Genomic DNA, 21,590 nt, shown 5'->3' on the forward strand with positions numbered 1-21,590 from the left:
TGTTGGAACCGGTTTAGAACACACGGAAACTTCTATCATCACATAAATTTGTTGAAATAAATTCTAGTATTCTAACTTATAGGTTGAAGAAAGAAATATATTTCGAACTGTCGGTGTTATGGTAGTAATGACGGAAAAATATTCAGAAAGAATTTAAAATATTTCTCTGCGAAAACCAGAAAATGTTAGAAAATACTTTAAGTACGTTCTGAAACTACATACAATAACAAATCAAAAACATATCAATTGCTATTTGAAAAATAAATCGTAAATATTTTCTTTGTTAGCACAAATTCGTCTGAAACTAGTTTAATATTTTCTTATCATTTGCTACTGCTACAAAACACCAAGAAAAGTAATTTGAAAATGTTTTTGATTTGTCTACCTTATATTCTCTGAATATTTTCTATCATGTACAGAAAATATTTTCTAAATATTTTGTCATGTACCCGGGATCCCTTAATATTACAAGGCGACACCACAGGGGGCACTGTGCAATACAAGTGAAGAAAACTAAATTATCTCGGACACACATTCTATATCTATGCCAATATTCATTGAAAAATGATATAGAGGAACAATAACAATCGGAACAAATCACATGCATTTTGTGAAAAGTATTCTTAATGGAACTAAAAAAAATGCTATAGTACAGTTTCTTACAGAAGTATTAAAAATATACGAAACTTACAAACACGTGTATATAATGAGTTTTTCTTATAAAGAATCACTATAAAACGTGATCATATCACCATGAAACCATTTTATTGCACCATGACTCTTAACACAAGGACGACGTGGACCACTCAGATGTCCACAGTCGAGGTGTCTTAATTGTGCTCTTCGTTGTATGTTTTACACAACACTAAAACAGCTATTGTAGTGCGTAGAATAAATGACAGAGCACAAGGAAGACATCCCAGTTATCAACATGTGAGTGGTTCATGTCGTCCTTGTGTTGAAAGTCATGATGAAATAACTCGAGTATAAAGAAATCAGGTCTACTAAGCTAAAGTACATAATTACAAAAGGAAAGAAAATGCAAGACTGGACTAAGATTTGAACCTGTAACTTCAACTTACCGTGTCGATGCATTAACCACTAGGCTATTCACTGTTTCCGAATAGTCATTCATTCTACCACTCCTGAAGTCAGTGCTCAAGCAACCAGACCGCATTGACTATACCGCAACTTGTGAAGTACTTGGACAACCAGTGTCTATACTACAGAACCCCACTGGTGATAAGATTTATACATGATAAATGGGGAAAATAACTTATTTTATATCATGTAAATATTTAATGCGATATACAATCGATTATTTCTTTGAGTTATCGTATATAATAAAGAAATTATCCTTAAAATGATCAAAATTCCACCATCCTACATTACTTATAATTACATAAACCGAAAGCCAAATAAAGGAATAAACCTTTAAAAAACAATACATAAAATAAAATCTTGTAGATTTATTGAGAATAATTACAGTAATAATGTATTAAATTTTACATTAAGTATACATTTGTAGTACACAATATATTTAATGTGAATACATAAACAAAAAGTCTATATTAATTTAAGTCTACTAATTGCATACCATACATTATAATAGTTTGAAATGTATATACACCTCATCAGTGTATCAATTTTAACAAGTTTTATTTAACATAAAAAAACACACTTACTTTGTAAGAAAAGTTCGAACAGAGTTGCACCTTACAAACTCTTCCCCACACCCTAGTATTGTAGTTCAGAAGATGACTGTACCAATCACCGAAAACCAAGCAGCAGAATCATGCGTTTACTTACGTCCCCCCTCCCCTCAACACACACAAAATAAGTTAAACTATTTCTTGAAAAGTTCTCTGTCACCTTCATCTAAGAATATATTTAGCGATACGAAATAGGTATATTATACATTACTTTAGAATCTGAAGTGTGATTTAACTGCCATAAATTAAAACTAAGCATAATATACCCGCAAATTAGCTTAAATGAGTACCATACACATCACACGAAGCGAGCTACGCCAATAAAAAAATCACAGTCAATAAGAATTAATTAGATCTTCAGTCTATATTTTTAAATTGGTGTTATGTTGACGCTACGAACTTTGGGCTTCCTATACTAAATGTCTCTATGCCAAACACTCTATATATAAAACGTTTTTCGTCGAATCTGCAAATTAAGGAAGCCGCGCGCTAATGATGGGAGGCTGATGATAGTTTATCACATAGAAAGACACTGAAATGCTAGGTGAGTCACAACACTTTCTTCCTTTTTCTGGGATTCATCCTTACTTACGGTCAAATTTGGTACCGTCTATGTAGTACCTGTGTGCGGCGTACCTTGAAATCATCTCGGTTGATAGCCTCCAAACACAGTGGACTCCTAAAATAAACCAATTGTTGTAAAATTACTATTTGTAGCATGTGTGACAAAATTTAAAAACGAAAGATATCTCAGAATCAAGGTTAAGTCAAACGAAGCGTTTTATGCGGTTTTTTTTTTATCTTACTTCAGGCTATCCAAAATACTAAAACATTGTTTCCTATACTTTTGGAAGTTATATACTAAATATCTTAATAACTATCACTCAAATTTGGTACGCTGAATAAAGTTATAGTGTAAATATAGAATTGAAACTATGATCCAAACTTAAAATAATGATATTACAGAACACAATAAACTTAACTTAGGATGAAAATGGAAACTGTAGATGCATGAGTATTACTGAGCGAAGGAAGGAAAGTAACTCAGCTGGGTTACGAGTTTGACAGAGTTCATATACAGAAATCGTTCGGTGGTTTATATTTCCTGCTTCGACTTAAAAGATAAAGAAGATAAGCTCGCTTTAAAAAGAGTTAAAAAGAAAAAAACTGTTAAAAGATTTAATTTATTCTGAATTTTTGTTCAGTATTTGTAAATAAATAATGTAGAAAACCGACACAGAGCTTGCCCGCTGGACTCTGGTGCCCAAATCCCAACTCCGCTATATGCATGCCTGCCATAAAGTAATAGAGATATAAACTTTTTTTAAAAAGTGCATATTAAGCCTAGCTTAATATTTACATTTTTTTTTAACGATACCTACAGTATGGCGCTAAATTCGTCGTACAAAAGCAGAGGAGTGTTTCCTGAGAGTAAAACAAACAAAAAAGTTCCAATAAACTTAGGGCGAGAAGCCCATCGTTCACGTGTTATAGGCTGCCGAAAACATGAAAAAATCAATTCTAAAGGTCCATAGCTCCAAAACTATGGGACCTACCAAAGTCGGGTCAAGACTTCACTTAGGAACTAATATGTGCTCTATCCAAAAATACATGTTTTAGAATCCTAAGGTACTCACGCAACAATTTTTCTGGAGGTAGTTGGAGAGTACTTTATATCATAGGCCCGTAGTCAAACTCCCTCTATAAACATTGTTGTGGAAGCACCTTAGGATTCTGAAACACGCATTTTTGGATAGGGAAGTCTTGACCGGACCAAGGTAGGTCCCATAGTTTTGGAGCTATGAACCTTTAAAGTTCATTTTTTCATGATTTCAGCAGCCTATAACACATAAACGATGGAGTTTCCGCCCTATGTTTATTGGATTTTTTTTTTTAACTCTCAGGAGTCACCCCTCTGCTTTTGTACACCGAATTTAGCGCCATACTGTATAAATTAATAAGGTAGAAGTATATGTGGTCCTTCTCACTATGCTCACTTATAGATATATCTTAAAGGCTAGTGATAAATAACACCAGCCCTCTGCTCCTATACCACCCTGGGATACCGGAGCAGGGCGTTTGGGCGCGAGACGTTTGGACGCAAAGCCGTATATCTAAATAGGTTAATCTACTTAAATGGGTTATAATGTACTTCAAAAATAGAAACCGGATGATTACGTACTAAAAGCCTTAAAAATAGGCATTAATATCACTAAAACTAAAAAAATAACTGCACAACCTAAAATTAAGAAGTTCGGAAAGGTTAAATTTGATCCACATTTTCTTTAAAATGCCATGGCAAACAGTCACTGAAAGTCTCAGTTGCAACAAATGCTTAATTTAGTTCTAATTTTTTTTTTTTTTTTGTATAGTGCAGAAAAAAATGGGTATAATTATTTTGTTTTTAGAATGATATATCCTAATTTCAGGAAAATCGGAGACAATGACCTGCATAAATTTTTTTCAGCATGAATCTATATTGGGCTAAAATAAAATTTGCTGTAGGCATCCTACAACACCCCAAAGTAAACTTCTATGAAGTTATCTTTACAATATCTCTAACGTAAAGGATATTCATAACTTCATAGCAATTCATTACACTGCATTACTGCTTATTACTACGTATTTGCAACACAGATAATTGGAAAGGAAACAACAGTGAAATCTAATATACCTATTGAATAATTTACTTTGTCTTATGTTACAATTACCATGACATTAACATTCCATGACGGAATTATGGGCCAAATCCAGCATTATTCTGCAATGTCAACAGTTTCAAAATTCTGTACGGCGAATTCTTTTATCAGCTTGAATATATTTTCTTCTTTCAGTTCAGTTGATTTTGAGTTTAACGTCCCGTGAACAGCGAGGCTATACAAAACGTGAACCTACTGATTAACGTGGAATCCGAACCACGACGTGAGCTCTCGTCGGGAATTTTCTTCTTTTCTTGGGCGGATCGTCTTCTTGAAGCATTGTCTCGTGTCCTGCTTCTCTTTTTTCCTTCGAAATGCATCAATAAAGCGCCAAATCAACCAATGTCGTTCCTTTACGTTCGATATATTATAAAGAACAGAAGTTTGTTTATTTTGGGGTGTCATTGGCTGCCTACAGTAAATTCTATTTGACCCATTCTTCCTATTTAAATGTATAGTTAGTGCCTATTTCTATGAAAATTTATTAATATTATAGTGTCTCAACTTTCTATCAATACAATAGTCTCAACTATATGGTTTAATGGGCATATCGAATAATAATAATAAAACATTCAATAAATACTCACTTCCTGAACTACCCAATACATAGCATACAGAACAGCTATGTTCATTCCAAAACCAGCTCGTAATCATTTTTTCTCTCTCGGAACAGGTCAGTGCTTAATAAACATTTCTTACGTTTTGTACCATGTGTTTTAATAATCTATTATAGAAAAGGAAAATGCAAAAAATTAAAATATGTACAGTATTTTACAAATTTTAAGTCACATCTTTATAGTAACTAAAAATTAATGAGAAATGTACATTGTTTTTAACTTAAATTAGATATCTGAGTTCCAATTGAGGCAAAAATAAATAAATAAATAAATAATAAAATTGTACCATCGCCATCTCAGATATTGTTCAAACTTTTTTTTAATAGGAACTAGACATGTTTTTAAGGGGCCTTTTTTTTGTTGAAAAAAAATTCCCACCAAGTAATGGGCCATCAAGGACGGGGAGTACAATTCATGAATTGTAGAAAACGTGGAAAATGGTCAAATTCGGAGCCTCACAATTCAGCAATGGAGACATGTAGAGTTATAATTCTTGTTGTGGTATGCACATAGGGATATGAATAAACTATATTTTATTATAGTTTGGTTTGCGCATGCGTATCTTTAAGTACATATTTGATCCCAGCTCCCGCCAAGTGAACTTTGTGGTGGACAAACACCGTGCTCGTGGGTTTTCTCGGGGTTCTCCCGTTTCCTCCCACTTTCTTCATTCCACCATTTCACTCATCTCTCATCATCACCGTCTCCTTTAGCCTAACCGGCATAACCGTGGGACGTAAAACTCAAAGATTTCATTTCATTTTTTTAAGTACATAAATTAACAAATGAACGTAAGTTTATGTGAAAAGTCGAAGTTTATGCTTTTTTTCGAGCACTTCCGGTTCGAATTTTAAATTATGTTTTCACGGTTGGTAAGACCTAGTTACCCGCTTCCCCCCCCCAAAAAGTATCGCTTCTGTGTGCAACCGTTTTATCGCAAAAAATTCGAGAAATCGTCGAATTTTCAAAAATCGTCATTTTCTCGAAAACATCATAATTTCAAATTCTTAAATTTTGTCAGATGGTTCAACTGTACATGAATAATAAACACACCAAATAGCATTCTCGACCAATGCTTCATGAATGAACTACAGCCTTTTTAAGTTAGCGAACTTTCGTTAACTTTGAAGTCACAGTTTGCAACAATGAAAGTGGAAAAAAATGCTACCGAAAAGCACCGTGTAAAATTTCAAGATAAAAATTCTATTTTACTGCATGTGGACTTCGCTTAAATTGGACTGTTATTCTGCAAAGGGAAGTTCAGAGTGATCACTGGAGAAACGAACAAAACTCCTTTACGGGAGTGATATATTATTATGAAACAACTGACAGTTTTGCCGTAATAAGCGATGACAAAACACACAATTCGGCTTGTACTCATAACCATGAATAAGATTCTAAAAATACTCGAAGAAAAGCGAAAATACGCGTTATAGAAAAAGGTTCGAGTACGTGAAAATAAGTGTCTACAATTTAATAAACCGATTCAGTGATTTCTGATGGTGCTGCATTCCACTTTAAAAATTGCTTTCAGATGTCCAAGATGCAGACAGGTCCGATAAAGCAGTGGCTTTTCAGTGAAACCGGCCGTGGTAAGGGTCTCGGCGATGTATTGCGGAGAGGGGAGATAAGAATGTGGCAACACGGGAAAACGAAAAACAGATTCACAGTATTAAACCAGCAAAAAAATTCGTGAGTATAGTGCAAGTACCAACTCCGGGTATTACTCTCGTCTTGTTGCCAAAAACCGAATTCGACAATTAAAAAAAAAAAAATGGGAAAGTGTGCGACCGGTAACTGGTATTTACCGAAGTCATCTTTGGCTTTTATGGCAGTAACGGGTCACTATGGACTAACTTCATGCTTTCCCCAAAATCGAGCTTCTGCAATTCAAAGTGTAGATTTAAGAAATTTGCAAAAATTAACTTTTGTTACATACATATAATAACCACTGATGGATAGCAGAAATATTATCAATAAATCAAATATTACATGAAATTGCAGTGTTCTTTGTGTTTCCAGGAGGCGCGGTGGCTCAGTGGAAGAGCGTTCACCTCCGGTGCTTGGGGTCCTTGGTTCGATCCCAGCTCGCGCAGTGTGGACTTTGTGGTGGACAAACACCGTGCTGGTGGGTTTTTCGGGGTTTTCTCGTTTCCTCCCACTTTCTTCATTCCGCCTTTTCACTCATTTCTCATAATCACTGTCTCCTTTAGCCTAACCGGCATAAACGTGGGACGTAAAACTCCCAAGATTTCATTTCATTATGTTTTCTTTGTTTCCACATGCACCTTCAACAGGGTACAGGTTTCCAGAAGAGAATATAAGTGTTTTGTGACTATCGACAACGTGCTACGAGTTGTGAGTGCACCTACACCTATTGGAGCATCTGCCATGGTTACATGCTATTAGCGAAGAAGACACTAAGTAAGCAAATAATTACTTCAGAGTGGAAAAAATCAGTGACACTTTGTTTCGTAATCGTAATTTACACCTCAGGTTACATCGGTTTAAGAAAACGGAGAAGGGGACGCTCATCTTATAATTTGAGAGAGCCTTTTTGATCAAAATAATAAAAAGGAGCCAGGAGAAATTTTTATTCTTTATTTAATGAATGTGAACCACAAACATCATCAAATTGTTGCACTTTCATTGTTTTCAGTGTTGCCAACGGTGATATTGAAGTTAATGAAACTTCGCTAACTTCAAGAGGCTGTAGTTCATTCATGAAGCATTGGTCGACAATGCTATTTGGGGTGTTTATTATTCATGTAAAGTTGAACAATTTGACAACATTTCAGGATTTTAAATTATGGTGATTTCGAGAAAGGTGATTTTTGAAAATTTGACGGTTTCTCGAATTTTTTTGCGACAAGACGGTTGCATACACAAGCAATACAATTTTTTTTTTCGAGAAGCGCGTAACTAGGTCTTACCAACCGTAAAATAGAATTTTAAAATTCGAACCGGAAGTGCTCGACGCAAACTTCGACTTTAGAGATAAACTTATTCATTTGTTAATTTATGTACCAAAAGATACGCATGCGCAAACCAAACTATAATAAAATATATTTTATTTATATCCCTATGTACACTCATGTCCAAAATGATTGTCGCATATCTGTAACTGTCTTCTTGTAAGAATATAATTTGATAATGATTTTGCAGGGTACTATTAATACTGATACTACATGTATAATCGGGAAATGAATATTCGTAGTAAATTTCAGAAGAAAAGAATTACAAACACGAAAATTAGAATGAGTAAAACAAAATGTTGCTAAATGGACAAGAAAGTTTTATTTTCGTTTTATTGTTCATATTTACTGCTCTTTTGACATGAAATTTGCCACATACATCCTCTTTCCCGATTATACACATACTAACATTATAAGAAATACCGGACGAATTCGTTATCAAATTATATTCCTACAACAACATATTTATAGACATGCGACAATAATTTTTGTCATGAGTGTACATACCACAACAAGAATTATAACTATCTGTCTCCATAGCTGAATGATGAGGCTACGAAGTTTACCATTTTCCACGTCCTCTAAAATTCGTAAATTGTACTTCCCGTTTTGATGGCCCATTACTTGGAGGGAAAATCTTTTCCGACAACAAAAAATACGGGTCATTTAAAAAACATGTCTAGTTGCTATAAAAAAAAGTTTCAACAGTATCTGAGATGGTGATGGTACTTTTTTTTGGCTGAGTTGAAATGGAAGCCGCAAACCATTATTTATGTTATTTATATGTTGATTCATTTTGCAATAGCAATCTACATTTAACTATATATCGGAACCTTATATCTATTATAATATTTATCATAGGTAGAAATACGTATAACGTAATGCATAGTACTCCGTAAGGAAGCTATTATGAACTCAAGGCATTATGTAAAGTGATGATGCAGAACCACAGTAGTAAAGTAAAGCTCTATTAGATGTAAGGCATAGTTGTATGGGATATAAAATTTTTACACTACCCTCGGTTACGTGCATATCCACCGTCGCTGACATGCCCGCTCCATACGGAAGCACACCAAGCTCATCCTGCTACGCCCTTGTGCTCACTCTGTTAATAATATTCGTGCTTTTCAGTGGCTGTCTAGCACTGGTTGGTTCGTATTTTTCGCACTGTCGTTCTATCATTGCTTTTTTTCATGGTAATCTTTACTTTCAATTTTCAATACCTATATTTGCGCCTGATTTACATAAGAGTTGTACTTCTGCACTTTTGAAGCACAGAGTTAAGTTGTTCTAAAGGAGAATATACTTTCGGAAAGAAGAACAGGTTACAAATACAAAACATACCTAAAATATAAAAACTTACTCTTTTCTTTATCATAGCACTATTGTATTCTAGATTCCTCGAGCCAACTAAATGAGGATTTCACTTACGAAGTATCAATAACACTAAAACTGTATTCTGTAAGCATAGCCGCCCGCTGCAGGGAGCACTTGCTTTAGCAATGGATTTTCCTAATTAGTATTAAAATATGCTAAATTATTTTATTCACACACAACAGTTAGTGAAGTTAGCAGTGAGTTGTAATATTTGTTTTTTTACATTAAATATTATGTGGTTCTAGGTATTTGTATCCGCGTCTTTGCTTGTATGTCGGTCATTTTGCCCACTTCCCCCTGTAAAAAAATCCTGTGGGAGTTACTATGTCTACATTTCCCTTTAAAATTCGCTTATATTCTACATATACATCTATATAGCAACTAATTTTTAATAAAGATGAATATATTTATGATTACACCAACCACACGATTAAATTAATCGAGAGCCGTAATTAGTATACACTACTTTAATTGGTTAGTGCATCGCATACACGACAATGACAACTAGCATATCTGAGGATGTTTCATACTGTGACCAGAAAAATTTACTTTGAAATATCCCATACTGCAGCTAATTTAATATTATATAAGAATTTCGATACTCGAAAAGAAAGATCAATTGAGACGTGTTAATTTATCCTGAATAACTGAGTCCTGCAACCAAGGAAGAGGGGTTAAAATAACTAATTGTCTATAACAGCCCAAGTACCGTCAAAATTAAGTGCAATGAGCAATTACAAAGACGATTTTACCGCAAAACTGTACAGCTGTTATTCCTTTTGCTTAATGTAACCAAGTAAGTTGGTTAACACCTTTTGACAATTTTCTTGGTAACTAAAGGTCAGAAGGTATAGCGTCATTGGCTTCCCGCACTTGGACCTGCTCGTCACTGGGGGTGTGGTAAGAGGATCGCAAATCACCAGCCACCATTCAATGCGTTCAGCGAGCCACGTGTAACCAAGCTGGCAACTCCCCATAAACGTCACTACAAGTTTTCACGGGAAAGCAACGACGTTATACCTTCCGTACTATAGTAATCCAGGAAAAGGCAATGTGTAGTATCACTGAGTACTACTCGGTTACTATTCGGCTACACGACTTCTAGCGTAGTTTTAACCGAAATTCGACTATCAGCAGCTAAGTTATCATTTAATTCTTACCCTGCACACGAAAAGAAAAACAAAGTTCATATGGACCCGTGGTCAAACGTCTAAGTTACAGGCTGCCGAAAACGTGCGAAAAGGAAATTTAGAGGTTCAGAGTTCCACTACTGTGAGACCGATCCCAGTCGAGTCAACACATTACTTAAGAGCTAGTACGTGCCCTATCCAAATATCCATATTTCAGAATCTTGCGGCACTTACACATTAATTTTTATAGAGCCAGTTGAGGAATACTCAGAAAAGTTGAAGTGCTCATAAACTGTCCATTCATACGCAAGCACCACAGAATTCTGAAACATGGGTACTGAATAGGGCACATACTAGTTCTTAAGTGATGTCTTCCTTGACTGCGCTCGGTCCCACACTGAAGCTATAGATTTTTAAAGTTTATTTTCTTATGTCTTCGACAGTCTATAGCTTCGAAAGTATGGACTTTTTACCACAGGTCCATATGAACTATTCCTTTGCTCTGATGTGACAAATCACCTCTGTAGGTTTGATGCTTTAAATTTTTTTACACCCTATATATATATACCAGGGTTGGCTGGTTTAAACCAGCTGGTTTTTTTGAAAAAAACCAACTGGTTTAAACCAAAAAACGAAAAATGTTCGTAAAAGTGTAAGTGTTTGTAATATCTTGATGAACACACATTTGTAGGTTATCACGTTTCACTCCCATATATTATTCGTGTTATATTCAGACCTGAATTCCCCATTCATTACTCAAAAAGATTATACTACAAAAGCATTTTTTTTTTAAGTTTATAAATGTTTGTGATTTTTTTGTAGTTGTTATTATTGTTATGTAATTGCAATCAAAGAAAAATTCTAAATATTGTTTCGTTTCAACGTTTACTATTGATAAAATACTTTGAAATGCCGTACTTTGTGTGTGTGTGTGTGTGGGGTCATACAGACCCCACGAGAGGCATTTAGTGAAATGAGAACTATTTTTGATATCTATTTATGTATAAATGAGTCTGAGCCAAAGTGGACTCAAATAATTCGTATCTTTATTCACTTTTCTTACTGATATGCAAATTAGGTCGTTGTATTTCTTTAATTTGGACCAATAAAAGTCATTGTTAACTAACTTGAACTAAGTTAGTTCTGTACTCCGTAGTACTTAGAAATTGTCCATATGTAATTCTCTATAATAGTTTTACTTGTGCAACTGTTTATCTTTTTGCTCTTCCGAAGTTACTCTTGACAATTATATCAAGAAGCATGTAAAGATCAGTTCAACGTATTTTTATCAGGATTCCTTCGTGAGTGAATCGGCAGACGTATCGCATTTGTGGACAATTAGTCCTGGTTCCGAGTTCAAATGGAGGACAATTTCTCTCGGATGTAACTCGAGAAGCGATTTTTATTCCGCTTTAAGCTTATGTGACCCCTTCCAGCATAACCCGGTTGTTGCATAATAACATCAGGATGAAAAAAAAAAACTTATTTCTGTCCATATATGATATGAATATATAGAGCAAATTATTTAAACCAAAAAACCGTTTTTTTTTCTTCTTTCAATAAAAACCATGGTTTTTGCCAACCCTGATATATACTAATATAAAGAAACGTGGAGAAAGTTATATTGTTTACTGTAACGGTTAGTGACATAACCAAGAAGGCTGCAATCTTCTAGAACACAGGAACGTCTTCCCATTTAGCTGTAATAAAAACAGAAAACAACGTGCCCTGCGGGGCACTAACCCGTCTCCACTCGCTAACGCTCACTCGGCATTATTATGTGAATTAAATGTAAATCTTTGGTAAAGAAAGAAACCAATTATTACACTTTTAGCCAAAGCTCACGCTCACGCCTCAAGCTGCGGCTCACGCTCATCACGTTGTTCATCATAAACTCGCACAGCCTAGGATCGAACTAGGGATGCTGATGAAAGAATTGGTGAAAACAAAATGTGGAGGGAAAAAGAAAACTCACGCTCATCACGTTGTCCATCATAAACTCACATACTCTAGGATCGAACTAGGGATACTGATGAAAGAATTGGTGAAAAGAAACTGTGGAGGGAAAAAGAAAACTCACGCTCATCACGTTGTCCATCATAAACTCACATACTCTAGGATCGAACTAGGGATCCTGATGAAAGAATTGGTGAAAAGAAACTGTGAAGGAAAAAAGAAAATTCACGCTTATCACGTTGTCCATCATAAACTCACATACTCTAGGATCGAACTAGGTGCATTGAGAGATCTACTATTTAATACCGTGCCTACAGTCCCTCCACCCCCCAATTTCACACTCAGTTGAATAAACTGTATCTGTGTAACGTAATTAACTGACAAATTACACTTGTTCTAATACAAAAAGAAGAAATGAATATCGTAATCTGAAAATACATAGTACTGCCCGCTGATCTAGTTACTAGTGTGTGTGCATTTCGGGCACGTAGTCTCACGTTCGATTCCCTGCGGAAGAGTACAAAAATGTAATTTCTTATTTATTTACGTTCATTCTTCATCCATCTCGTTTAGCATAAAGAGTATAACTATGGAACGTTATCTGAACATACATAGTTCACTCACCTTTTCTTTATCATGATCCCTTTCTATTTTTAGAGCTTGTCTTTCTTGCTTCAGCTTACATTCCATTTCTTCTTTCGACGTCTTAAGATCCCTAATGTTGCATTCCAACACTTTGTTCCTCGCATGACAACTACCTAGTTCCATTTCCGCTGTTTCTAACCTTTCAGCTAAAACTGAAAATATAATAATAAAAATAAATATTATCATTTTCCTAAATTTGCTTTCTGTATAAATATGTAAGAATTTTCAAGGAAGTATTGTGACCTGCTTACCCAACGCACCAGAAGTAAGAATTCTAAAAATGAACCACCGTGATCCCCACGTCTTCTTTAGACTACATGGCATAAGCGTTAAGATATAAAACAAACGTTTCATTTGAAGTTTTACAACCCCAAGCAATAAAATTATTTCCGCCAGTTGAAGAAAGACACACGCCGCGTTTTCATTTTAACTTTTACGATAATTAACATAGAACAAACGAAAAACAAATAAACAAATGCCGATCGAGTCGAATTGTAGAAGATTCGCTACGCTTTTCTATAATTAACAACTAAAACCACGATGCGTAACTAGATCAAACACAACAATAATTTGTCATCACTTATGGAAATTCCCTTTCTTGTATGTATACATATATATATATATATATATTAAAAAAAAATAAAAAGAACAGCCCGTTCTGCATTGTTACTACGCCTATATCTGTATTTTGACTTGTTAATTTTATTCAGCATAATAACAGAACTCAAAGTGAAAGACAATATACGCCAGATAACAAGTAAAAGTATAAAGTACTGTCCTAGCTTCACATACTCAAATTCATTACATTTCAAAACTTTGATCAGTAAATTCAGTCTCAGCAACTAAAGTATTTCTTACGGGAAGAGTTATATTACTGGGCGAAAGACACTTTAGGAAGGCTTACTTGTTACGGGTGTAAATACGCGTTCGAAGGAATGCCATTGAAACGGTTGTGATATAAACACCAACCAACATGGGTATGTGGTTGCCACTAAAAACTACAAATGCTACATAACCGAGTCAGGACAGGAGCGCAACAAGGAATGGGGCAGCGTGAAGTTGCGTCCGTAAGGAATAAGTGCGTCAACGAGGGTGCGTATGCGCGTAAGCTAATGATTACGTAAAGACTAAAATCATCATATATTGTTATTAATTACCAGGGTTGGCCAAAACCATGGTTTTTATTGAAAAAAACTTTTTGGGGGGGAGGTTTAAACTTTTTTTGTTTGTTTGTTTAAACCAGTTTTTTGGTGTAAATAATTTACTCTATGTATTCATATTAAATATGGACAGAAATTAGTTTGTTTCCCCTTGGTGTTATTATGCAACAACAAGGTTATGCTGGAAGGGGTCACAAGCTTAAAGCGGAATCCAAACCGCTTCTCGACTTACATCCAAGAGAAATTGTCCATTTGGACACGAAACCGGGACTAATTGGTCACAACCGCGATTGCCGATTCACTCACGAAGGACTTCTGATAAAAATACGTTGTACTGATCTTTACATGGTCCTACTTGTTAATATAATTGTCAAGAGTAATTTCAGAAGGACAAAAAGACAAACAGTTACACAAGTAAAAACATTATACCTAGAATTATATATAAATCGGGTAACTCCCGCCTTAGCCATTAGGAAAATCCTGTTATTACTTTACATGTATCTGTATGTAAAATTTTAAGGTCAACGGATCATAATCACTACGCTAAAATTGAGGTATTAAATTACAAATTTGGTATGTATATATCATTCAATAAAATTAAAACCAAGTCAAATCCAAGCTGATGTTGGAAGCTACGTAGGCACTTGATAAATTTGGCAATTTCTATCAATATATTTAAGCAACCTTGGCTTCTTTATAAAACAACAGGCATTCATTCAAGTAGAAATATATCATTTGGTTTCATTTCGTATGTTTAGGCTTAACATCCTTATGAAATACCAAGTTTATCACGGAGAGGACTCCTGCTTAGAGGGACACCTCGAATCGCTACTTGGTTTACACTTGAAAGATGGGTTGTGGTTCGACCGAGAATTAAACACGGGACCCCTTGATTAAAGGGTGGAAAGTAGATAAATGTAATGCGGATGGTTTGATATGTGGAAACATCACCATGAAGTTCACACGATTTAAAGCATTTTTCGTTTTTTTTTCTTTTTGGTTTAAACCAGTTGGGTTTTTTGAAAAAACCAGCTGGTTTAAACCAGCCAACCCTGTTAATTACACACTGCTCACCTGAAATAAAAGTAGTACTCCTTTTGTAAATTTTGCAAATCTATACGGACCTAAAATAGTACATTCCCACGTAAATGTAAACTAAAACAAATACATTACAATACAAATTAAAATCAAGTTGTATAACCTCTACTGTTACAAAAAATACATCCGCTCGTTCTGCCATAAATTACTACAGCGCTCATCCCGGAAAGTTAAAATTTGACTCTGTTCAAGAATGTATATAAGTAATCAAAATATAAGGAATGTGAATATGGATGAAATAATCAGATGAAAATCGTAATCTGACGTGTAAGTTTTAAAACGTAATTCAAAGCAGGGTTGAAAAAAATCATGATTTTTTTTTAAAAAATCATTTTTGATGATTTTTTTTATTTAAATCGATTTTTTGGATTTAAATCAAATCTTTCTCCTCGTATAATACAACTCGCGAACTGAAGAAAAAGCATTACAAATTAGTATTAAATGCCAATTATGCCATTTAAGTGAAAGTATTGGGGTTGAATTTTGAATTAATCCCCAATCGTTAACTTATATCAATCCCAAACAATGTTTCCTAGCTTTAAATTATGGCTTTTTTTTTTTTGGTAAATTATAGACTTTCAGTCAAGCATCATCCCTATTTATCCTAGGATGATGGTTCATACCTCATTCTCTTCAGAATAGAACAGCCTTTAAAACGGTAACACTCAAATTTTCCCTATCATGTCCCTGAAGCGGAAAATTTTGAGAGATGTCGGGATTTTTTCTGATTTTTTTTTTTCAAATTTTGAACCCCTCTGGACTCCCTTGTGTTAACGCACAGATCTCAAAATCAATTGTTAAATACTAAGGGTGTACTAAATGTGTGTATAAAATTTCAAGCTTCTATCTTGAATAATAAGGGCGGGAAAAATATTTAACAATGAGCTAAGAAAATCCTCACCATACCCCAGATGACACGGATGTAATATAAAAATTTCCTCAGACATTTTATTTATCCTAGAATAAAACAGTTTCAAACGGTACCATTCAAATGTGTCCATCGTGTAGGCTATCTGGGGCTGGAAAATCACGAAAAAACGGATTTTCTGTTAAGAAATATCACTTCTTTTTTTTTTTAATACTTTTTACCCCTCTGTACCGCCTGTGTTTAAAGGCAACAATCTGAAACAAATCTGAAAAATACTAAGGGGTGAAGTGAATGAGTGTTCAAAATTTCAAACTTCTAGATACAAAAGTAAGCCCGCGAAAAATAATATCCCCGAATACCCCAGATTTCCGTATAAAACATGATCCCAGGTAACAGTTTACTGAAACATCCCTATTTATCCTAAGATCATGGTTCGTACATCACTCTCTTCGGAACAGAACAGCCTTTCAGATGGTACCATTCATATGTGTCCATCTTAGGCGGGGAAATCGCGAAGAAAGCTATTTTTTGTTAAAAATATCCTTTTTTTTTTTTTTTGCCCCTCTGGACCCCGCTGTTTTCACGCAGAGATCTGAAATCATCTGAAAAATACTAAGGGTGAACTGAACGAGTGTGCAGAATTTCAGTATTCTGAATGCAAAATGTAGGCCCGCCAAAAAATAATAAAAATAGGCACAAAAAATATCTTTTTTTTTTTTAATTTATGACGTCCTCACATCCTATGTCTCGACGCAGAGAGAAGTGAAAGCATATGTAACGTGCTCTACAATTCCTTCAATCTTGATAAAACGAAGTAAAAAGCTTTATTGGTACTTTTTTAATCGAATAATAAAAGATTTTATCCTATCACCTAAAAATAGGTGATATAATTTAAAAGTTTAAGCGTTAAGGAAAAAGTACAGCAACGCTTATTAAAGTGACACTTTTTTCCTCAAAAGTCACTGATATTTGGCAGGGGCATATTTTAAAGGAAATTGTAACTAGCTTGCGGCACGAAATACATAAATTTTGCCTAAAGTTATAAAGTCTAAACAAAACAAAACAAAAAAAAAAAAAATCGGAGAAGGATAGGACACTTCTAAATACGCCGTATTATCTGGGAACAAATATATAGACGCGCACACAAAAGAATCTTCGTCTTAAATGTCGATGGTGATTCCCCCGTTGGAATAGCTAACGATTTACAATATAAACCCTATGTTACGAAGAGAAGAAAACAGGATTGCCCTGTTACCCGTTCAAAACGGGATTTTCCCTAATCATCCTCTGCATGACACTTGTTTTCAAAGCTGTACATACTGTACATTTGAGTCTCATTGTATTATGATTATCATCTTCCATAAAATCTGAATAACAGAACAGAAACGGGACTTTATTATTTTCACTTTAAATTATTTCGGAATTTGATTTAAATCAACGATTTTTATTTAAAAAATCAAGTGATTTAAATCTTGGGTAAAGGTAGAGGAGGCAGCAAAGTGTAGGTGCGACTGCGATTAAAGAGTGATATTGAAAAATAGAACAATTTACATATTTCTCCTGTACATTTTAATGGTTTATTCTCGCATATAAGAAGCAATTAAGAAGTTGTCAGTATACAACAGCTCCTGATCGTGTTCCGTACTCGAGGATAGTTCTTACTCTTGCACCACGTACAGAAATGGTGGTATGTCATGTCCAAGTGGTAATAGAACACATAAGAAATCCAGATCATGTTGTACTCACACTGGAATATGCAGTATGAGTACACCGTGATCTGCGTTTCTTATGTGTGCTATTACAACTTCTACATGAAATACCATCACGTTTGTACGTAATGCAACAGTAAGAACTATCCACGAGCACAAGACATGCAATATGCGTTCAAGTCCCTTCTCCCCCCACACACACATAGTGAAATATAAAGTACAAGGGCACTACAGAGGCTAACATAAAGTGCACCGTACTCGAGGATAGTTCAAACTCTTGCACCACGTATAGAAATGGTGGTATGTCATGTACAAGTTTCAGTCGATAAGTAAATGAAAATCGCTTTGTTACCCCATTTTCAAGTTCCTAGGTCCGCAATGAATAATCCGTAAAATACTGAACTTCGTGAGTCCTCGGGAAATGATGAGGACCTGTTGTATACTATATCCCAGATTTATCCTGTACATTACGATTAATTTTATTCTCGCCTTATGTAATTGACCCCACATTTTATTACCCAAGCCTGGCCCTTACAATCAGGAACCTCAAATTAGAACAGAAAAGACGGTGCAGTTTTACTATACGGATCCACACATTGTAAAATGTACAGAAAAATTTTGGAAAGTGTTTAATTTGCCCATTTTATGTTGAGAACAGAACCCAACGAATCCCTGGGGGGAGGAGCTTCTAACCTTTCTACTGCTACTCCTACTACTGCATACACTATGGATCCGGATAGTAAAACTGCACGGAATAGACTAATCTATAGTTTGCTTTCTCAGACTCATTGCACACTCATTTCAGTTTACATTAACTTTACACTTTATGCTCACAAGATACTTTATCGAAAATATCTCCAACGTCGATACCTACCTTCCTCTGCTAATGGTTCTTCCTTTTTCTTTTTCCGTAATTGTCTTTGGCCATCACTATCCCCTTTCCTTTTATTTAAAAGGTCGAATGTGTCGTCAAAATTTAGCTTTGTGGCTATAGGTCTATTCGGAAAAGTATTTTCAGTACCTACATAGCTTCTGAAACTTCCCTATAGATCTCGTATTAGAAGTCGGAGAATACATGATTCCTTCTTTTAGATAACTCTTCGCTTCACACAACTTAACGTGATAGTATTTAAGCTTCATACATTATTTTCCTGTACTTTACTTCGCCGGATAATAATTGGTACAGTATAAATCCTGCATAACACAGAATAAAATTTTTAAAATTTGAAAAAATACATACGCACGACACAGAAACATACGAAAATTCCAATGATGCCAGGCCGGCAAGGAACATTCCTTTATATTGTATCTCAATCTCCACTAATAATTAAATTCGTATTTCAGGATCAGCCCATGTTTCAACTGAAAATGTCACAGCACACATAAATAGCCCATTTTATGTCGTGAACAGAACTATACCAAACTCTGCGTGACTTCTAAGCCGGCCAAATGAAACACTACTTTTGCGTTGCATTAACGCAAATCGGTATGAAAAGTGGCTCCAAGACTAAACGTCCTATGGAGAGTCAATTTCAGTGATGTCTTAAGTTTAACTATAACGTGTGATGCTAATTTCTGTATTCAGAGACACGTTAATGAAGCAAGCAACGTTTAATATCAAGAAACGCCAGCCACGACTTCCCCGCAGAGCTGTCCAAACATATTAAGAGGGAAGAGATAACTTCCATCTGAAAAATGGTAAGCACTGAACGCGACGTGGCTACATTGTACTGTCAAAATAACTTGTGTGTTTTTCACTGACCATCACACACGCACAAATATAACTATACATTCACACACACTCTTCTGTCATGAATTATTTCTGTAAACAAATGCCAACAACTAAAAGGTTTCTGAGGAATATTAACAAACTATATAGAATAATTGTGTAACCCTGAAGTAAGTATATTAGAAAATTTAAGTTGCAAATTTGATATCCACAATAATACATGTTTTAAAAGCGTGCAAATGCAGCTACATACTAGTATGGTCACAACTCGCCTCATTGAGTTGAGTTGATTTTGAGTTTAATGTCTCTTTCAGCAGTGAGGCTATATGGTACGAGACCTACTGATTAACGTGGAATCCGACCACATGCGCTCCTGTTTTCTATATCATGTATGTAAAACATTTTTAGTATTGCTTCCAAAATATTTTCTCTCTCAACATTAAAAACATATTACATTACATTCAACACAATATTTCTAGTACAATTTGTGAAAATTTTCGCTACATTATTTTCCTGCTATCGTTCTAAAAATGTATTTCCTGTACTTCATAAAATGTTTTCCAAACATTTTTTGAAAATGTTTCTGGTAAATATTTGGAATACTTCTCAGATATAACAAGGAATATATTTTCTCCAGTAACGATAGAGTATATTCTGAAAACAATGTAAAAATGTTTCTATAATATATCAGAAAATGTGTTTCACTAAAAACACAATATATTTTCCAAAACATAACGGAAAACATTTTCTATTCATTTTTAATATATTTTCCTTTCCCTGTTTTAAAGTTTTATATTCAAAATTCGATAAAATATTCTGGAAATAATACTAAAATATTGGTCGGAAATGCTTCATTTAAGTTATATGAGAAGATTACCAAATACTTTTGTAAAAAATTAAGTAAACCTTTTTAAAACATTTCTGAAAAATATTTCTTATATTACGAAAAAAATTTTTTTTAAATATTCTAAACGTTTTTTAAAAAATAAATTCAATATGTTTTTTCGTAAAAATAGAAAATATTGCTAATAACGTATTAGAAAATATTTTTTAAATATATGGAATATATTACATTTCATTGTTTTCCGTATCATATATGGAAAACATTTTTAATATCATTTCGAAAATATTTCCCTCTCAACAGTGAAAACATATTACATTACATCCAACACAATATTTCTAGTACAATTTGTGTATTTTTTCTTACATTATTTTCCTGCTAATGTTCTAAAAATATACTTTCTGTACTTCATAAAATGTTTTCCAAACATTTTTTAAAAAATATTTCCGGTAAATATTTGGAATACTTCTCAGATATAACAAGGAATATATTTTCTCCAGTAACGAAAGAGTATATTCTGAAAACAATGTAAAAATGTTTCTATAATATATCAGAAAATGTGGTTCACTAAAAAAACAATATATTTTCCAAAACATAACGAAAAACATTTTCTATTCATTTTTAATATGTTTTCCTTTCCCTGTCTTAACGTTTTATATTCAAAATTCGATAAAATATTCTGGAAATAATACTAAAATATTGGTCGGAAATGCTTCATTTAAGTTATATGAGCAGATTACCAAAATACTTTTGTAAAAAATTAAGTAAACCTTTTAAAAATATTTCTAAAAAATATTTCTTATATTACGAAAGAATTTATTTTTAAAATATTCTAAACGTTTTTAAAAATATATATTCAATATGTTTTCTCGTAAAAAGAGAAAATATTGTTAATAACGTATTAGAAAACATTGTTTAAATATATGGAATATATTTCATTTCATTGTTTTCCGTATCATATATGGAAAACATTTTTAGTATCATTTCGAAAATATTTCCCCTCTGAACAGTGAAAACATATTACAATACATCCAAAACAATATTTCTAATATATTTTGTGAATATTTTCCTGGA

The 21,590-nt window shown here is 34.1% G+C and overlaps 2 protein-coding genes across 4 annotated transcripts in view; one reads left to right on the forward strand and one right to left on the reverse strand.

Moving 5' to 3' along the window:
• The window catches only part of LOC145694669 (uncharacterized), a 508,204-nt gene that overhangs the window by 152,875 nt on the left and 333,739 nt on the right, over nucleotides 1-21,590 (forward strand). The window lies entirely within an intron of this gene.
• LOC145694668 (uncharacterized) lies at nucleotides 1,450-20,484 on the reverse strand. Of its 3 annotated transcripts, XM_081771141.1 has the most exons (4): nucleotides 13,363-13,636; nucleotides 13,091-13,263; nucleotides 4,999-5,135; nucleotides 1,472-2,391 (listed from the first exon to the last, which is right to left on the reverse strand). In XM_081771141.1, the coding sequence occupies exons 1-3, from the start codon at nucleotides 13,463-13,465 to the stop codon at nucleotides 5,040-5,042; spliced, it is 372 nt and encodes a 123-aa protein (XP_081627267.1). In that variant the 5' UTR covers nucleotides 13,466-13,636; the 3' UTR covers nucleotides 1,472-2,391; nucleotides 4,999-5,039. The 3 variants fall into 3 exon arrangements, 2 of the variants coding, with proteins under 2 accessions (XP_081627268.1, XP_081627267.1); XM_081771142.1 differs by lacking the exon at nucleotides 4,999-5,135 and having other exon boundaries at nucleotides 1,450-2,391; nucleotides 13,363-13,699; XR_014133038.1 differs by lacking the exons at nucleotides 1,472-2,391; nucleotides 13,091-13,263; nucleotides 13,363-13,636 and adding an exon at nucleotides 18,821-20,484 and having other exon boundaries at nucleotides 5,082-5,135.

Source organism: Thermobia domestica, chromosome 9 (assembly GCF_964235325.1).
Source record: "Thermobia domestica chromosome 9, izTheDome1.hap1.1, whole genome shotgun sequence".
NCBI lineage: Eukaryota > Metazoa > Arthropoda > Insecta > Zygentoma > Lepismatidae > Thermobia > Thermobia domestica.